The sequence below is a fragment of the Thalia democratica genome, chromosome 1 (assembly GCF_965202585.1).
Source record: "Thalia democratica chromosome 1, ktThaDemo2.hap1.1, whole genome shotgun sequence".
Taxonomy (NCBI): domain Eukaryota; kingdom Metazoa; phylum Chordata; class Thaliacea; order Salpida; family Salpidae; genus Thalia; species Thalia democratica.
In genome coordinates, this window is record NC_139165.1 from 51,806,648 (window position 1) to 51,821,558 (window position 14,911).

Here is a 14,911-nt window from a genome sequence, read left to right on the forward strand (position 1 = left end):
TACTATTTTTTTAATTCATAGTGTAGCACAAAATTTTATTTTACTTGGTAGAAACTGAAAACAGAATTGCCACAATTCCATAAATAAAGAGTTCTGATTACTGAATAATCAAAAAATTTGAAAATAATTTAATTTTGTATTTTATTTTAGAGTTTGCATTAACTGTTTTTAAACTGATTGATTTTTTTTTTTTCAAAAAATTTAGTTTTATTAAATATGTAGCTCAAAGTGAGTTCTGTATAGAAGAAACTAAAAATATATTTGCAACAGTTCTATAAACAAAAAGTTCTAAGTACTGAAGAATTATTTAGTTATTTAAAGTTAAGATTCATTATTTTAGTAATTTCTTTACGATTTTTTATTTTTAATCTGCCAATTATACTTTATATTGTAAAGTTAACTAATATCTTTTTTATTGAACGATAAAAAAGGAGTCTTGTCGAAACTTTGAGGTGTTTCCCCTTATATTTGCTGAGTCGGCATAATTAAAAAACCTTTTTTTTTTTTCTATTTTAATTATTAAATATTTATTTGCTGAATAATTTTTTAATATGTTTGGGTAAGGTGGGTTAGGGATAAGATTATATAAAAATAAAAAAAATAAAAACTTAAGGAAAATTGCTGAATCAGCAGATATTAAGGGATACTACACCATATAGTTACAATCGGACATGAAAAAAAAACGCTTAAATAATTTAAATAGCTGGTGAAAAAAAAAAACTTTTAGTTATCGAGTCGTACACCACGCATCCATTACTAGCTTTTCAATAACAATCCATTAGTAGCTTTCAAAAACATAGTTTACTAAACAAACAAAAATTGTGTAAGGATTTAGGTAAAAGACTTTTCAGTCATTGAGTCGCACACCAAACTTAAATCAAAGCTTTTTGTTTCTATAATTAAACATGCATCATAATTTTTTAACATGTTTTACTAGCTAAAATCATTTTTAATATTTTTGGATCGTACTTTAAGTAACATAATGTTTTAGACTTATTTCAATATTATCTAGTAAACTTATTTAAAGCAATTGTGTTTTACAATAAAGTAGTCGTGCTAAATGTTGAAAGTTTTAGAAAAAACTCGAAAAAAGTAGAAGTTTGTCAAAAAATTAAAAAATATTAAAATTAATTTATGTTTGTTCGTTTTTTTATTTAGAGAACTTTTTATAAAACACCTTTTTTTTTCTTCATATAAATATTAATATAATTTAATTATTAAAAAGCTGAACTGTTGTATTAACGTTAACTAACAAGTATAAAGAAAAAAAAATAAAAACTGCTCCAAATTCCAATCGAACTTAAAATAAATCATTTCGATATAATTTTTTAGCTAATGTTCAAAACGCAAAGTAAATATCTTCATATTTTTAATTTGAGTATTACGTTTTTATTTTAAAAAAAATTAAGTAAAATTAAATTTTATACTCAAACTATTTTCTTATCTTTCTTTAATATAAAAACAATAAACTAAATCTAGATTTTTATTTTCAGAAAATTAACAGATACTGATGTTTTTAGTTTAAAACAATGTAGATAAAAACAATTGTATGACAAAAAGCAAACTTTAAAATATTTTTATGAAAAAGTAAAGTTAGTTATGTAAATAATTGAAAAAATTAAATTATCATATTCTTTAGAAAAAATTAAGTGATGTAAATTAGATTTGTTAGATAATAGTAGAAAAATTTGATTTTTTTTTTCAAACATTTGCCTACTTTTTTTACATGGTAGTTTATTAATTTTTGATTTAGTAAAATTTATTTTCTATTTATAACTAGTCAAAAAAAAAACAAGAAAAGAAGTTTAGAAAAGTACTAGTTTTAAAACTAATAGAATAACCTTTAACTAATAAAATTTTTGTTAATAACTATACTGTACAGTCCTATACAGTCCTGGACAAATAGTGTACGATTCGATAACCGAAAGTTCGAAGTTTAAATTTATCAAACTAGCTAAACAAGGTTTTACTGTAATCGAATTTTAATGATAACATCATCTTTATTAAATTTTTTAAAATAATGATAATAATAATTTTTTAAGTTAAAGTGATTTAGTTTGAACACAATAAGATTTGCTGAATTGTTGATAAATTTTTAACAAACAAAGCCATAGAATTTTTCTTAAAAAAAAGTTTTTGAAGTATATAATTTCTTTTAAAAACAACATCTTTATGTAGCGTTTAAAAAATAAACTTAAGTTAGATATATACGACATATGCTACAAACCGAGCCATTTTCAAATTGGGCTTATCATTAGTTACAATGGCCTTTTTAAAGTTTACTGTTTTAAAAGTCTTATTACAAAATTCAAGCAAAACAAATAGTTTTGTTACACCAGGAAAAAAAACAATAAATAAAGTACTAAAAAGTAATAAAACAAAACATATCTTATGTTATAGTTGTATTTTTACACCAACAAAAAGCTAAAATAAAGGATTTTAAAACTTAAAGTGATCAAATAACAAGATGTAAAAAAGTTAAGTTTAAAACAAGTAATATAAATGAGACAATTTTAAATTCAAAGTTTTATATTTAACACTGTGTTTCATGCGTTCAGGCAATGATCACAAATTAATAAGTTTAAAACAGTATATAACTTCAAGTAACTTTTAAAAGCTTATAATATATTTTTCAAAATAAAACCTACAATTCCAGATTATTATTATATTCTGAAATATTGTTATTAAATCTTTTTATATATACGGATGCAAATTTAGTTTTAAAAAAATAGTGTAGTATAATTTAAAATGCTTTGACATTTCAGTATCAATAATTAGTCATTGAATAATAACTAAATTATTTCTGATTTTTATAATATACTGTTTTCCATAGATTAATATTTTTCTACTGTAGAAATAATTAAATAGTTTTTTCATAAAACTATTTATATATTAAAATACTAGCTTACTTTCTGTTTTATTATTACTGCATTAACAGTTCAATGTGAAAAAATGATGTTTATAAAAGTATTTTTAACATTAAAGTATGGGAAGCTGTCAAATTTGCACGAGGGGACAAATATGCACGAAAGCACAAAATTGCACAAAGATACTTTTACAGGAAAACACTTTTGCACGAGAAGAAAAAATTGCACAAAGACACTATTGCACGAACGGTCACTTTTGCACGAGCAGACAATTTGCAGGCAATTTTGCACGGAGACATTTTTGCACGAGTTGAATAGTTTATTTTTATATTTTTATTAATTTAATTTATTTTTCTATCACTGTTACTCCTTACCCTCAGTCGGTAACTTATTTAATTTTTCATAATTTATTATTTTTTAATTATTATTTTTTTAAATTTCTTACTTACACAGTTACCCCTAACCCTTACCCTCAGTTGGTTACTTTTTTTTTTTAATTAATTACTTTTTATTTTTTATTGATTTTGTTTATAACAATTTTTATAGTTATTTTTTCAATTTGTTTTTACTATCACTGTTACCCCTAACCCTTACCTTCGGTCAGTAACTTTTATTTATTTAATTTTTTTATTAATTCATCTTTTAGTTTCTTTTTCATTTTTTTCTATATATATTTGTTTCTTTTTTTTTACTCTCGTGCAAAAATTGTAACTCGTGCAAAATTTACCCTTGGTGCAAATTTATCCCCTCGTGCAAATTTATCTTCGTGCAAAAGTATCTTCGTGCAATTTTGTGCTCTCGTGCAATTTAGTAACCTCATGCAATTTTGTCTTCGTGCAATTTTGACCTATTCCCCTAAAGTATTGTTTTATATAGATATTATACAGCTTATATAGTTAGTACACGAAATATGCTATGTAAAAATATGTTTGTAAAAGACATATTTAGTTAATGTTTTAGAATAAACTTATTTTTAACCTCATGCAAAACAAACAGAAACGCATTTGAATATATTGCTTAAAAACTAACAAGTTAATTAATTTTAATACTTTTAAAATTTACTTAGTGCTTTAATTTCGTTTCCAGTAACGATTTTTTTTTGTAGAGAATAAACATTTAACAAGAAAAATAAATTTAATAATAAGCACCAAAATTTTGTTAAATGTTGATTTATTTTTACGAGAAGTATAAGTTTAAAATTAAAGATTAATAAACATGTTGTAAGCATATGTATTAAAACATAATCTGTAGAAAATAGCACATTTTTTACTTTTCATTTGTATATTTTTTAAATATAATCATTACAACATTGTTATAACAGCTGTTTATTTTACCATAATATTGCACAACATTATTGTACCATTATTTACTAGGGAAGTTGGATGTGGTTGAGCATTGGATCAGATGCTCCAACTTAAAAGTAAAAAACTTATCAGTGTTGTAAAACTGTTGAAGTTATTGTTTTTTAATTAAACTTTTGTTAACAAAATATTTTTTTCTAATTGTAGAATTTTTATCTTACTTAATTAGTTTTTTTTTTAGGTATTAAACTAAGGGTTTTGTTAAAAACTTGTAAACTTTCCGCCACCCATAACAAAGATACCACGTATACACCGATTAAATAACATCGCCACTGTTCAGCACTACAAAAATTGTTTATGTATAAAAATGTTGATCAAATGTTACTGTTTTGTATTTCACAAACTTTGTTTTTATTTTTTTTCTTTAATCTTTGTCATGAAATTTTTGACTTTAAAAGTTTGTATAATCTTTTTTTTTATCGTTGTAATTTAGTCAAAGTTTAAGATACTAGATTTTTATAGTTGTAGCATAGCAAGTCCTATAAAAGAAGTTTTTCTTCACAATAAACTACAAAAAGATAAAATATTTTTATTGCAGAATAAGTAACAAGTAGTTTTGATTTAGTTTCATTAGTAAAAAAAAATACATACATAGAGCAAATATTTAAAGAAATTAGTTAATACAGAAATGCTTGTACTTTAGAAAATAATTTCATAAAGTGTATGAAAATGTTATTAAAAAAAATCCTATTTTATTAACATGTAATCTTACAATACAACTAACAAGAATCTTAAAAAATTATGTTTAGTATAAATTACAATAGGTTGACTATTTATTTTGTAAATATGTTTACTATACCTTTGAGTAGACGTTTACAAACTATAATTAGTTAACGTAAAATAGGATCAATGAAAAAAGAAATAATTTAATATTTATCTTGTTTTAAGTTTCTCAAATTGTAAACTATAAAGTAAACAAACTTTTAGCATCATGACATAAGTTAAACATTAACAGTTGTTGGTTATCTTCTTAACATGCAAATTTATATAATTTATTTTTAGCTTTTAAAGTTTTAGCTCAAAACATTTAGACTTTAACTTAGTTAAAACTTTTTTTAAAGACTGTTAAAAGCAAAACGTAAAATGTAAAATTTTGTTACGTTTTGAACATACTCAATGTAGAAGTAAAATTTTGGTTGTACTTTATTTAAATAATAATAACTAGTTTTTATTGGAGTTGAGAATTTGTAGAAAGTAGTTTTTTTTGTTTGGCAGATTTAAAAAGACAATATTCTTAGAAATGACTAACGCTACTTATGCTTTAATTAAGTTAGATTATTATTGTAAAATGTTATGTTTTTAAAGTACTATATATACACGACAATTATAAAACAAAAATCGGTCAATTTGTATATATAATATAAAGATTAACAAAAGTAGTAAACTGTGTTTTGTTGTTTTTTTTATAACATGTGTTTGAAGCTTATCTCAAAAATATACTTAGACAAAAGTTAAAAGTATGGACTAAATCAAACTAAAAAAAGGAATTTTATAGAGTATTGAGTTGCGTTCTTATTAGATTAACATTTTTATACACCTACTTGAAGTATTTTGTTTATGTATAAACTTATTTGTTATAAAAAAGCTAGGTTGTGATATTATTTACATAAAAGAAAAGTATAAGTTCACTAGTTTATCACTAAAAAATAAGTATAGCTTTTTTTAGTAGCTTATTATAAAACTTACGTATTTTTGTGGCAATGGGTAGCCCCTAATGTTTACGTATGTTTAGTTTAATGGCGTATGGATATAATTAGACAAATACCTTATCTATTTCTACTTTTTACATAACAAAAACAATTCAAAATAGTTAATAGATATAATTATAATTTAAAAACATTTAAAACCTATTTTATAGTCTTAGGAAAAAGTTTCAGCCAGTAGCCTTTGAATTAAAGATACAAAGTTGCTTTACATTTCTATTATTGGAAACATTTTTTTGTACAATATTCTTTCATGGTACATTTAGATAAAAAACGTTACAATAGAAAAAAGGAACAAATATTAAAAACGAATATTACAATTCATTTACTAATTAAAATAAATTTTTGAGTGTAGCCGGGTGCTGGTGTTTGACGACCTCTAATCTAGAAAGTATTGTAAGCCTATCATTTAATTTTCAAACTATCAATGAAAGACTTGCTTAGAAAAATATCTTGATTTAGCCTTGTTTTTACAGTTAAAAATAAATAAATACCAATGCTAACATCAACAATTAAAAATATTACTGGAGGATGCTCTGTATTTGCTCCAACTTCAGACAATTTTTCTAAGCGTAAGTAAGTTACAAGCTATATTATAAAAACACAACGTTGTATTAACCAATATTTTTTAATTTTAGCATTTTTTTAAGTTTCTTTAGTTTTATTCAATATATTTATAATTTTACTGATCTTATTATTTTTACTGATATACTGCTACAACAGTAAAAGTTTACAGTTAATGTACTTGTATACTACAGCATGAAATACTTAAATTAAAGCAACTTTGTTAACAAAATGTTCAAGTATATTTTTAAACGTAATAAGTAAAATATTGTTTTTTTTTAGTTATGATTTTTTTAAATTAAAATCCTTATAAGAAAAAACATTCATTTTTTTTCGATCTAAAAACTAATTATACAAACTATTCAGTACTTTATAAACTTTTAATTACGTGATATTGTTTGAAAACCAACTATTTTTAGTTGTGTTTGAACATTGGGGTGTAGGCGGAATATTTTTTCTTTTGATTCCACCATTATGTTCAATAATCTCAATTGTGGTGTATGCTGAAGAAATTATGTATATGTTTCGCAAATCAAACTCCAAAGATCTTAGAAACTCGCTCTTATGGTTACTAGGAGTTTTGCCAGTAAGTAGATATAAATACAAACAAAACAAATAAACAATGTTTTTATAAACAACACTTCTTTGCTAAATTTTTAAATTTTATAATGAAATCAGTTTTACATAGTATATATTTCATTATAAAAAATACTTTTATTATAAAGTAAGAAAAAAGTTGTTTAAGTTTCCAACTCAGTTACGCTGATATATAAGCGTGATTTAAATAAGTTAGAATTAAATTGATGCGAAATATTTTAATCAAACCTAACATTGATTTTTTTTCTCTCAGACAGTAATAACTGTTTCAACAATTGGTGTTTTTATACCTCGGTCTCTAGTGTACATAACCTTTATGAACAATATTTATTTTGCTTATGCAAACTATAAATACTATTACCTCATTATGGTGTTTGCTGGAGGACAGAAACCATTTGTTGACAAATCAAGCCATCAGGAAATTAAAACAAATTTGGTGCCCTGCTGCTGTTTGTGTTGCCTACCAAAAATATACAACTCAGTGTTAGTTGTTTTAGACATAAATTAAAAGAGAAAAATTAACAAGTTATAAAGATAAGATATAACATGTGAAAATTTGTTTTTAAATGATTTACAGTGGAAAAATATTCTAAGGTAAATCTTTTGAAAAAAACTAAAAGAAGTTTGTACAACAAATACCAAAAGCTAATAAGTTTTTGAAATAAGTTTATGGTCGTTAAATCAGAACTTATTTCTTATTATGCAGTTTTTTCTTAAAACTAAAATAAAATTTACTTTAGCAATACTAGTACTTGAAAGAATTTGCAGAAGTGTATGAATTTAATGAGTAATAGTTCTTAAATTCTCCTGGACAAGACGTTAAACAGTATCCGTGGTGTACGACTGAATAACCGAAAGGTTTTTTGTACACCATGCCTTTGAACCAATATTATTTTATTTTATTTTTTGTTCAATGAATAATTCAATTGGACAGTTTTATACATAAAATGCCCAATTTATTCACTTAGAGAAAATAGCTACTGATTTAACCAAGTTGAAAACTTATATAACCGCTATTTAAAGTGCGTACTTACTTTTATGTACTAGTTAAAGAGTGTAACTTCCAACTTTAACCTCATTGAATTCAAGCAAAAAAAAATTAAATTGTAAACAAAGAGACATAATACCTAACAGTGTTAACATCTATCATCGTTGTTTACTTTAATGAGTCATTTAGCAAGGAAAACTATTTCTCTACCATCATACACTATCGTGACTGGTTTAGAAGTCACATAAATGATCTATAGATTGTTTTCTCCAAGAATTTTATGACCGACGTAAGAAAAAACTTATAAACAAGGCTTTTTTTATACGTTAAACCTAAAATTTTAAATAAAATGTCTTGAAAAAACTCTTAAAGACTAAAATGTTTTGCCTTTTTAAATCTATGCTTTGAAAGTTACTATTAGTCCATAAAAAGTAAACATTTTTGTACAAACTTATTGGTGAATGCTAGTATACCAGCTTGCTATTAAATATCAAAGTTTTAAAATAAGTTATTTTTAAACCACCTCATAGTTAAGGACTTTTTTTTATTTGGGCTGTTTTCAATCTATACTTTATAATAAACTCAATAGTAAAACTGTTTTTATTTCCACATCCGTAAGTATGATTGTATACTTTTACCATATGTTTATTAATATATCGCCATAGTTTAAATTTTCAAAATAAAAAACCAACTACTAGACAAGGAAAGCTTAGCGAGGATAACATAGTACATGAAAATTTGCATAAAAACTTTTATTTAGTTGAAAGTTTTTATAGTTTATCAATTTTGAATAGAGAATACAAAATAATGTAAAAATTGCCTTAAATCTGTTTCTTCTTGCAGAATCTTTTTGTATTGGATTTCTTTTACTTCGACGTATTAAATATTTTTTAAACTTACACTTCAAAAATTACAAATTTGTAGAAAAAAAATGTGCTGTAAAATATATAAATGTTTTAAACTATTTTAGTGTTATAAAAACTGTTTATGTATACTTAGTACATCGAAATGAATTTTAACTTTTTAGCAAAGCAACCGAAATGGCAAAATGGTTTATATTTCAAGCAGTTATAGTAGTACCGGCAGTTGGCGCAATTTCTATGATCCTCAAGTCCGATTCTAAATTGTACAGCTATACAGTAAGCTTTTGTAAAATTTTGTGGATTAAAGTAAGCAGCTAAAGCGTTAATTTATTTAATTCGAAGACTTTAGTTTTTATTGATTTATGTCGTTTTTAAGATTTATTTTATAAAAATTGTTTACTAGATAACTAATTTTCAGTTTCTTAATTTTAGTAATTTTATATTATTAACTAAGGATGTTAGCGCTTCCACTTACCTCTCAGTTATTGGTGCAGTTTCGTCATTGTTTTCAATATACGGGTTTAAAATGATCGCAACATTTACTAAACAAATTCATGGTTAGTACTAGTTATAACAAACAATTAAACTAATTATATAAATTAAATATTTTTCAAGGAATGGAAACAACTCATCTCATAAAAGGAAAAACAGTTTGCATGCAGTTAGTGATGTTTATAATTGGATTAGAAGGTATCTTTTTTAATGTTTTAAGCCAATTAGGACTATTTCCTTGCGTCGAACCGTTCAATTTTAACAGCAACAGAAAAGGTAACCTTCTTGTTTTTGTTCCCACAATTTTTTTTCTAATATTGTTAACAAATCGTATCAACATTTCAGCAATCAACAACTACGCTGTAATCATTCAATGCTTTTTGTTGGTTTATCCAATGCGGAAATATTACAGGTTAGATAACTTGTAATACGATATTTACTTTAAATAGAAAGCATACTTAATTTAACTCCATCATGATAAATAATATGTTTTAACGTCAAAATTTGGTTTTAACAGACGACAGAAGGATGTAGAAAGGCAAGCTGTATTGACGGATGATATTTCTCTCGGTAACAATGGTGATTTCTATAATATCCGCTCTAATGACCCACAAGTTGAAAGGATTAGTGAGCCTAACTATGGCACAGGAAATAAAGACATTTTATCGTTACACAATAGTAACTACGATGGTGGGCAATCAGAAACTTGAATAGTAATTTGTTTTTTTCTAGTTAAGTTTACGAATTAAATTTAAGGAAAGGAGTAACTTTTATTTTATGTTTTAGATGTTTCAAAATTAGGTTTAGAACATAAAAAGTTTTATGTTTACCAAACACGTTTATAATTTTTTGACTACCTTTAGTTCATATATAAATAATAAAAGTTTTTATGCTTCCCTAATTTACCAAAAAACTTAAGTTTTTGTGCTAAAATTAAAAAAAAAATTTGTATTAAAGGTTGCTAAAGTATCTTTTTTTTTTTTTTAAGTTAACTTTTATTTGATTTAAAATTTTTTGACATGCGTTGATTCTAAACATTAAAAAAACGATTAATTTAAAAATACTATTTTTGCAAAACTATTTAGTCAAAAGTTTATAAAGCACAACATTTCTCCCTCTTAGACTTGTCAGTTATAAGGTCATTAGATCAAAGGTTTTTATGCGCTTTTTCTTCGTTTAATAAAAAACAAAGATAAGATAAATATAAGGGTTATACTTTATCTTAATTTAAGTAATAAGCTTTTGATTGAATTTTTTTTCAATTTTGATAAAACATAAAGTTAAAATCTCTCTTTTGGTTTTATACAAAAAAAAGCTTTATTTTTAAAGTTGTTTTTTTTGCCATCCTTAATGATTTCTTGTTTTATATTAAACTTAATTTAGTTGTTTTTTTATATAGTACCTTTCTAAAATATTTTTAATTCAAATGTACTGCTTTTTTATTTAAGAACTCTTAATGTTTTTTCTTAATATATCCTATAAACATCATGGGTATCCAAAAGTGAGCGATATCACCTTTTCGGAAAGTTTAATAAGTCGGGGGAAATTAGAAATACAGATACGAAAGGGAGGCAATTTGGAAATTTTGGGCGTTCATAGAAACATTATTTTTGAGTTGCATATTTTACTAGTTATTTTAAATGTTTCACCCAGAGTTTTTCAAAGTGGGCGATATCAGGAGGGAGTAACTTGTAAGAAGGTGAAAAATAATACGTATAACTAACTAATAAAGAAGCCAATTTTCTTTAAACTTCTAACAAAGGGGGCAACTATGGAAATATTATCAAAAGAATCAAAAATATTTATTTATAAAAGTTAAAAAACAACAAAAAACTAACAAAATATCAAATATCGTTTTAAAGATAAGATCATGTTTTAAATAGTATTATTGATTTTTTAAACGTAATAAAAAAAATCTTGGGTACTTAAGTAGGACCTAAAAATTGTTTTTACAACAAATTTTTTCTTAGATGCTGTTTTTGATAGTAGTTGATAAACCTATATAATTTTGGCTTTTAAAAAACTTTTGTCTAAGTATTCAGAAAATAATTTTTTAGAACCAAAGTAGTTTAATAGCTTTGCTTTAAAAAATTTCTAACAAAAAACTTATATAAAACAAAAAAAATATATTCAATACAAATTAGATTAATTCGGATAAAAATGAATAAAGCTTGTGTAACTAAAAATGTTTAAAATGAATTTAAATTTAACAATAAACAAAAAATGTTAAATTTTACTCTTAACTTTTATCGTCATGATACAAATATATGAAAATAACTGTAAACTTATAACAACTGTATAAAAGTAATATTATAATTTATATCAAACAATTTACATATGCAATTTCAAACAGAAAATGTTATGCGCTTGGTCTTTTTTAACAAAAACAAGTAAAGTATTCCTGATTAATATGTTAAACATTATACACAGAAAACTATTTTATAAATTGTAATACTTTATTATAAAAGCATTATTTTAGTGTAGTCGAAATATTAGAATTTAAAGTAAAAGAAAGTATAAAAAGGGAAATCATTTCTTTTAGCTTTTATCTTTCGCACGTTGCTTGTGGTTGGTCTGATGGACCAGGTTGGCTACGGCGCGAAGAGTGTGGGTCAACACCCCTTTTGTTGATTCCTCTGTCAATGTTACGCTGGCTACAGCGAGTTTCGGGGTTGTTGACCTTGTCTAAAGTATGATGTATGTTCTCTTTAGAGAACATACTATCCTTTTTGGGGGGCTTGGATCTATTACTCATTATGCTATACCAAGAGTTAGGTGTGGCCCACTAGTTATTTAATTAAATTTAGATATTTCAGATATTTTAGATATTTAGATATTTAAATTTGATTTGTAAATTTCAGAGATTATTAAGAGCACCAAAAGCAGCTTGCTTCTTAATTAATTATCCACAACAAAGTTTATTTATTCAATTTTATATAACCAATTTACAGATAATTTCAACATAATGATCTATTAACACCAAAGTTTAGTTATTTAAATTTATGCAAAATCAAAAGTACAATTAACTTCAATTTAATTTTATCAACAGCAGAGTTTAGTTATTCAAATTTATGCAAACCACAGTAAAATTAACTTCAATCTAACTTTATTAGAAATTTCAATTTAAGAGACAGAACTAGAAAATAAGAGATTAATGACAATACTCACAATTTAGCACATAGGAAGTTCAGCTTGAGCTTTTTCAAATCTAATAATACAAAACTAAGGCGGCAATTTAGAAAGTTAACAAATTAATACAAAAAACCCCTAATTAGAGAAAACTCTTTTGCTAAAGTTAATTTAAAGCCAGAGGCGTTACACTTTGTCTGAATGTGTTGAAGGGGTTCTGTCCAATTTTGATAAAGGAAACGCAGTTTGTGCAGTCTTTTTGGATTAAAGTAAAGTATTGAATAGTGTAGATAGAAATGTATTACTAAGGAAATTAGAATGTTATGGTGTGATAGGAAATATGCATCTACTAATCAATTCATATCTAGATGGAAGGAAACAGTTCGTTAGTTTTGGAGGATATGAGTCAACCCGTGAAAAAAGTTAAGTTTGGGCTACCACAAGGCTCAGTATTAGGACTGTTGTCATTCCTAATACACATAAATGACTTACAAAATAATACTAGTCTTAAAGCCCTCAACTTTGCAGACAATATAATGTTATACAAAACATTCACAAAAGACATATACCTAAATGACAGTAAAACTTTTAAAACAGAACTATAAAAGGTATCAGATTGGCTTATGAGAAACAAACTCAAACTAAACCTTGATAAAACCAGAAGCGTGATTCTACATCAATCAAAAAATAGTTTTTGGAAAAACGCATATCTTAATTTCAAAATAGGTAAAACAGTAATAAAAACCAAAGATAGCTATAAATACTTGGGAATAATTTTAGACATAAATTTGAAATGGTCAGAACACATAAAAACTATAAAAACAAAATTACAAAAAAAAACTTCTTTAAATTTTATAATAAATTTTACAATAATATATTTAACTATTCAAATGTAAAATTACTTTTACTGTTCAAGTTAAATTATTAAATAAAACAAAACATAAATTTTTAGCACAAAATCCTGATAAAATTAAACGTAAAAATATTTCAGCATATTACATTTTTACTTTCTTTAAAGAAGTTATAACCTATAATTCAAGTATTCACACGTTTGCTGTTAGTGTTTTTTATCTCCTTTTAAAGGTTAATTTTAAGATATATATATTTTTTAGTTCTTATGTTACTAAACAAGATTTATAATACATTATTAAATATAATGTTCAGTAAATTTTCGTTTAGTCTTCTTTTCTTTCAATTTCAATTTCGTTTAATTGATTGTTTTATTTAATATTGACGTCCTTCTCCGCGAATTAATCGCTGGCGACCTGGCGTTGTTCACCATCGTCATCAACGCCAACGGATTTGAGGGTCTGCTTGACATCATCAGCAGACGGGTTGGCATTGCCCCCATGGGATCCGAAGGTGTGCTGCCATGTATGCATTTCCAGACGAATCGACATCGTCACTACAATTCTGCTGTACGTAGTGGCAGCTTGTTCTTATTAGAATGGTTCATTCTGAGGTCTCTGGGGTGTGGCAGTTCGACTTACCCCACCAAACTAGATGAGTGAAAGTTACTGAGCCATGATTTTTACAATTTGCTTGGCAAGCTTTCCCAGTGCTAAACAGGAGACAACCAAAACTCAATGCAATATAGAAAATTTTAGATTTTTATATAAAATATCACACAGTACCTATTTTAGCTAAGATAATTACAAAAAAAATACATGTCTATAAGATACCAATTTTTAACGGTTGTACAAATAAATATAAAATCAAAAACCCCATTAATTTTAAAATAAAAAAAATCTTAAAGTTAAGTCATTTAACAGTAATATAAAAAATGCAAGCAGCTTCTAGGTGTTGTACAAAATAATCAGTGAAAATCAACTGTTGCTTATTTGAATAAGCCCTTAAGTAGTATTCATCTAAAAAGTACCAAATATCTTTCTATGCTTGTACAAAAAAACACCAGGTCTCCTGGCTTTGACCATGGCAGGCTTGTAATTATCCAATATTATCTCGAGCTCGCAGTTGTGTTTTGGCTTTGCGTGGTAGGTTGGCTTCCTGGTAATTTCAGGGAAGTCCATTAATAGTCTTTTGCATTTTTCTTCTAACGGAGTCGTATTCTTACCACCCAGATTGATGTGGTTGACTGAAGCGACTATAGGGGTGGGCAACTCAGCAGGTGTGAACAGTCTAGCTGATTCGTTTGACCCCATCTTGCATAGTTGAGAGGTAGATGGCAGGATCGCTAGTTCGTTCTTTCTTAACAGGTCCATGCCAATAATGCCAAAGTGGCGTGATTCTTGAGTAACCCAGAACGAGTGGTTGATGGGTTCTAAATTCCCCAATTGAAGTTCGACATCCGCGCTACCAATAGGGTGGGTTGTTTTGTTACCAAACC

At 25.5% G+C, this 14,911-nt stretch overlaps 1 protein-coding gene across 1 annotated transcript; it reads left to right on the forward strand.

The window, feature by feature from the left end:
• Window positions 1-6,427: 6,427 nt before the first annotated feature.
• LOC145837371 (organic solute transporter subunit alpha-like) lies at window positions 6,428-10,145 on the forward strand. Its single transcript, XM_082945112.1, has 8 exons — window positions 6,428-6,503; window positions 6,915-7,081; window positions 7,346-7,575; window positions 9,108-9,219; window positions 9,398-9,500; window positions 9,559-9,711; window positions 9,781-9,847; window positions 9,953-10,145. The coding sequence occupies exons 1-8, from the start codon at window positions 6,428-6,430 to the stop codon at window positions 10,143-10,145; spliced, it is 1,101 nt and encodes a 366-aa protein (XP_082801238.1).
• The last annotated feature ends 4,766 nt before the right edge of the window (window positions 10,146-14,911 follow it).

Excerpts from the sequence above, each read along its gene's own strand:
- LOC145837371 (XM_082945112.1), top strand. The coding sequence starts at position 6,428 with ATGCTAACATCAACAATTAAAAATATTACTGGAGGATGCTCTGTATTT. Across the intron at positions 6,504-6,914 it reads TTCAGACAATTTTTCTAAGC|TTGTGTTTGAACATTGGGGT; the intron begins GTAAGTAAGTTA and ends AACTATTTTTAG. Across the intron at positions 7,082-7,345 it reads GGTTACTAGGAGTTTTGCCA|ACAGTAATAACTGTTTCAAC; the intron begins GTAAGTAGATAT and ends TTTTTCTCTCAG.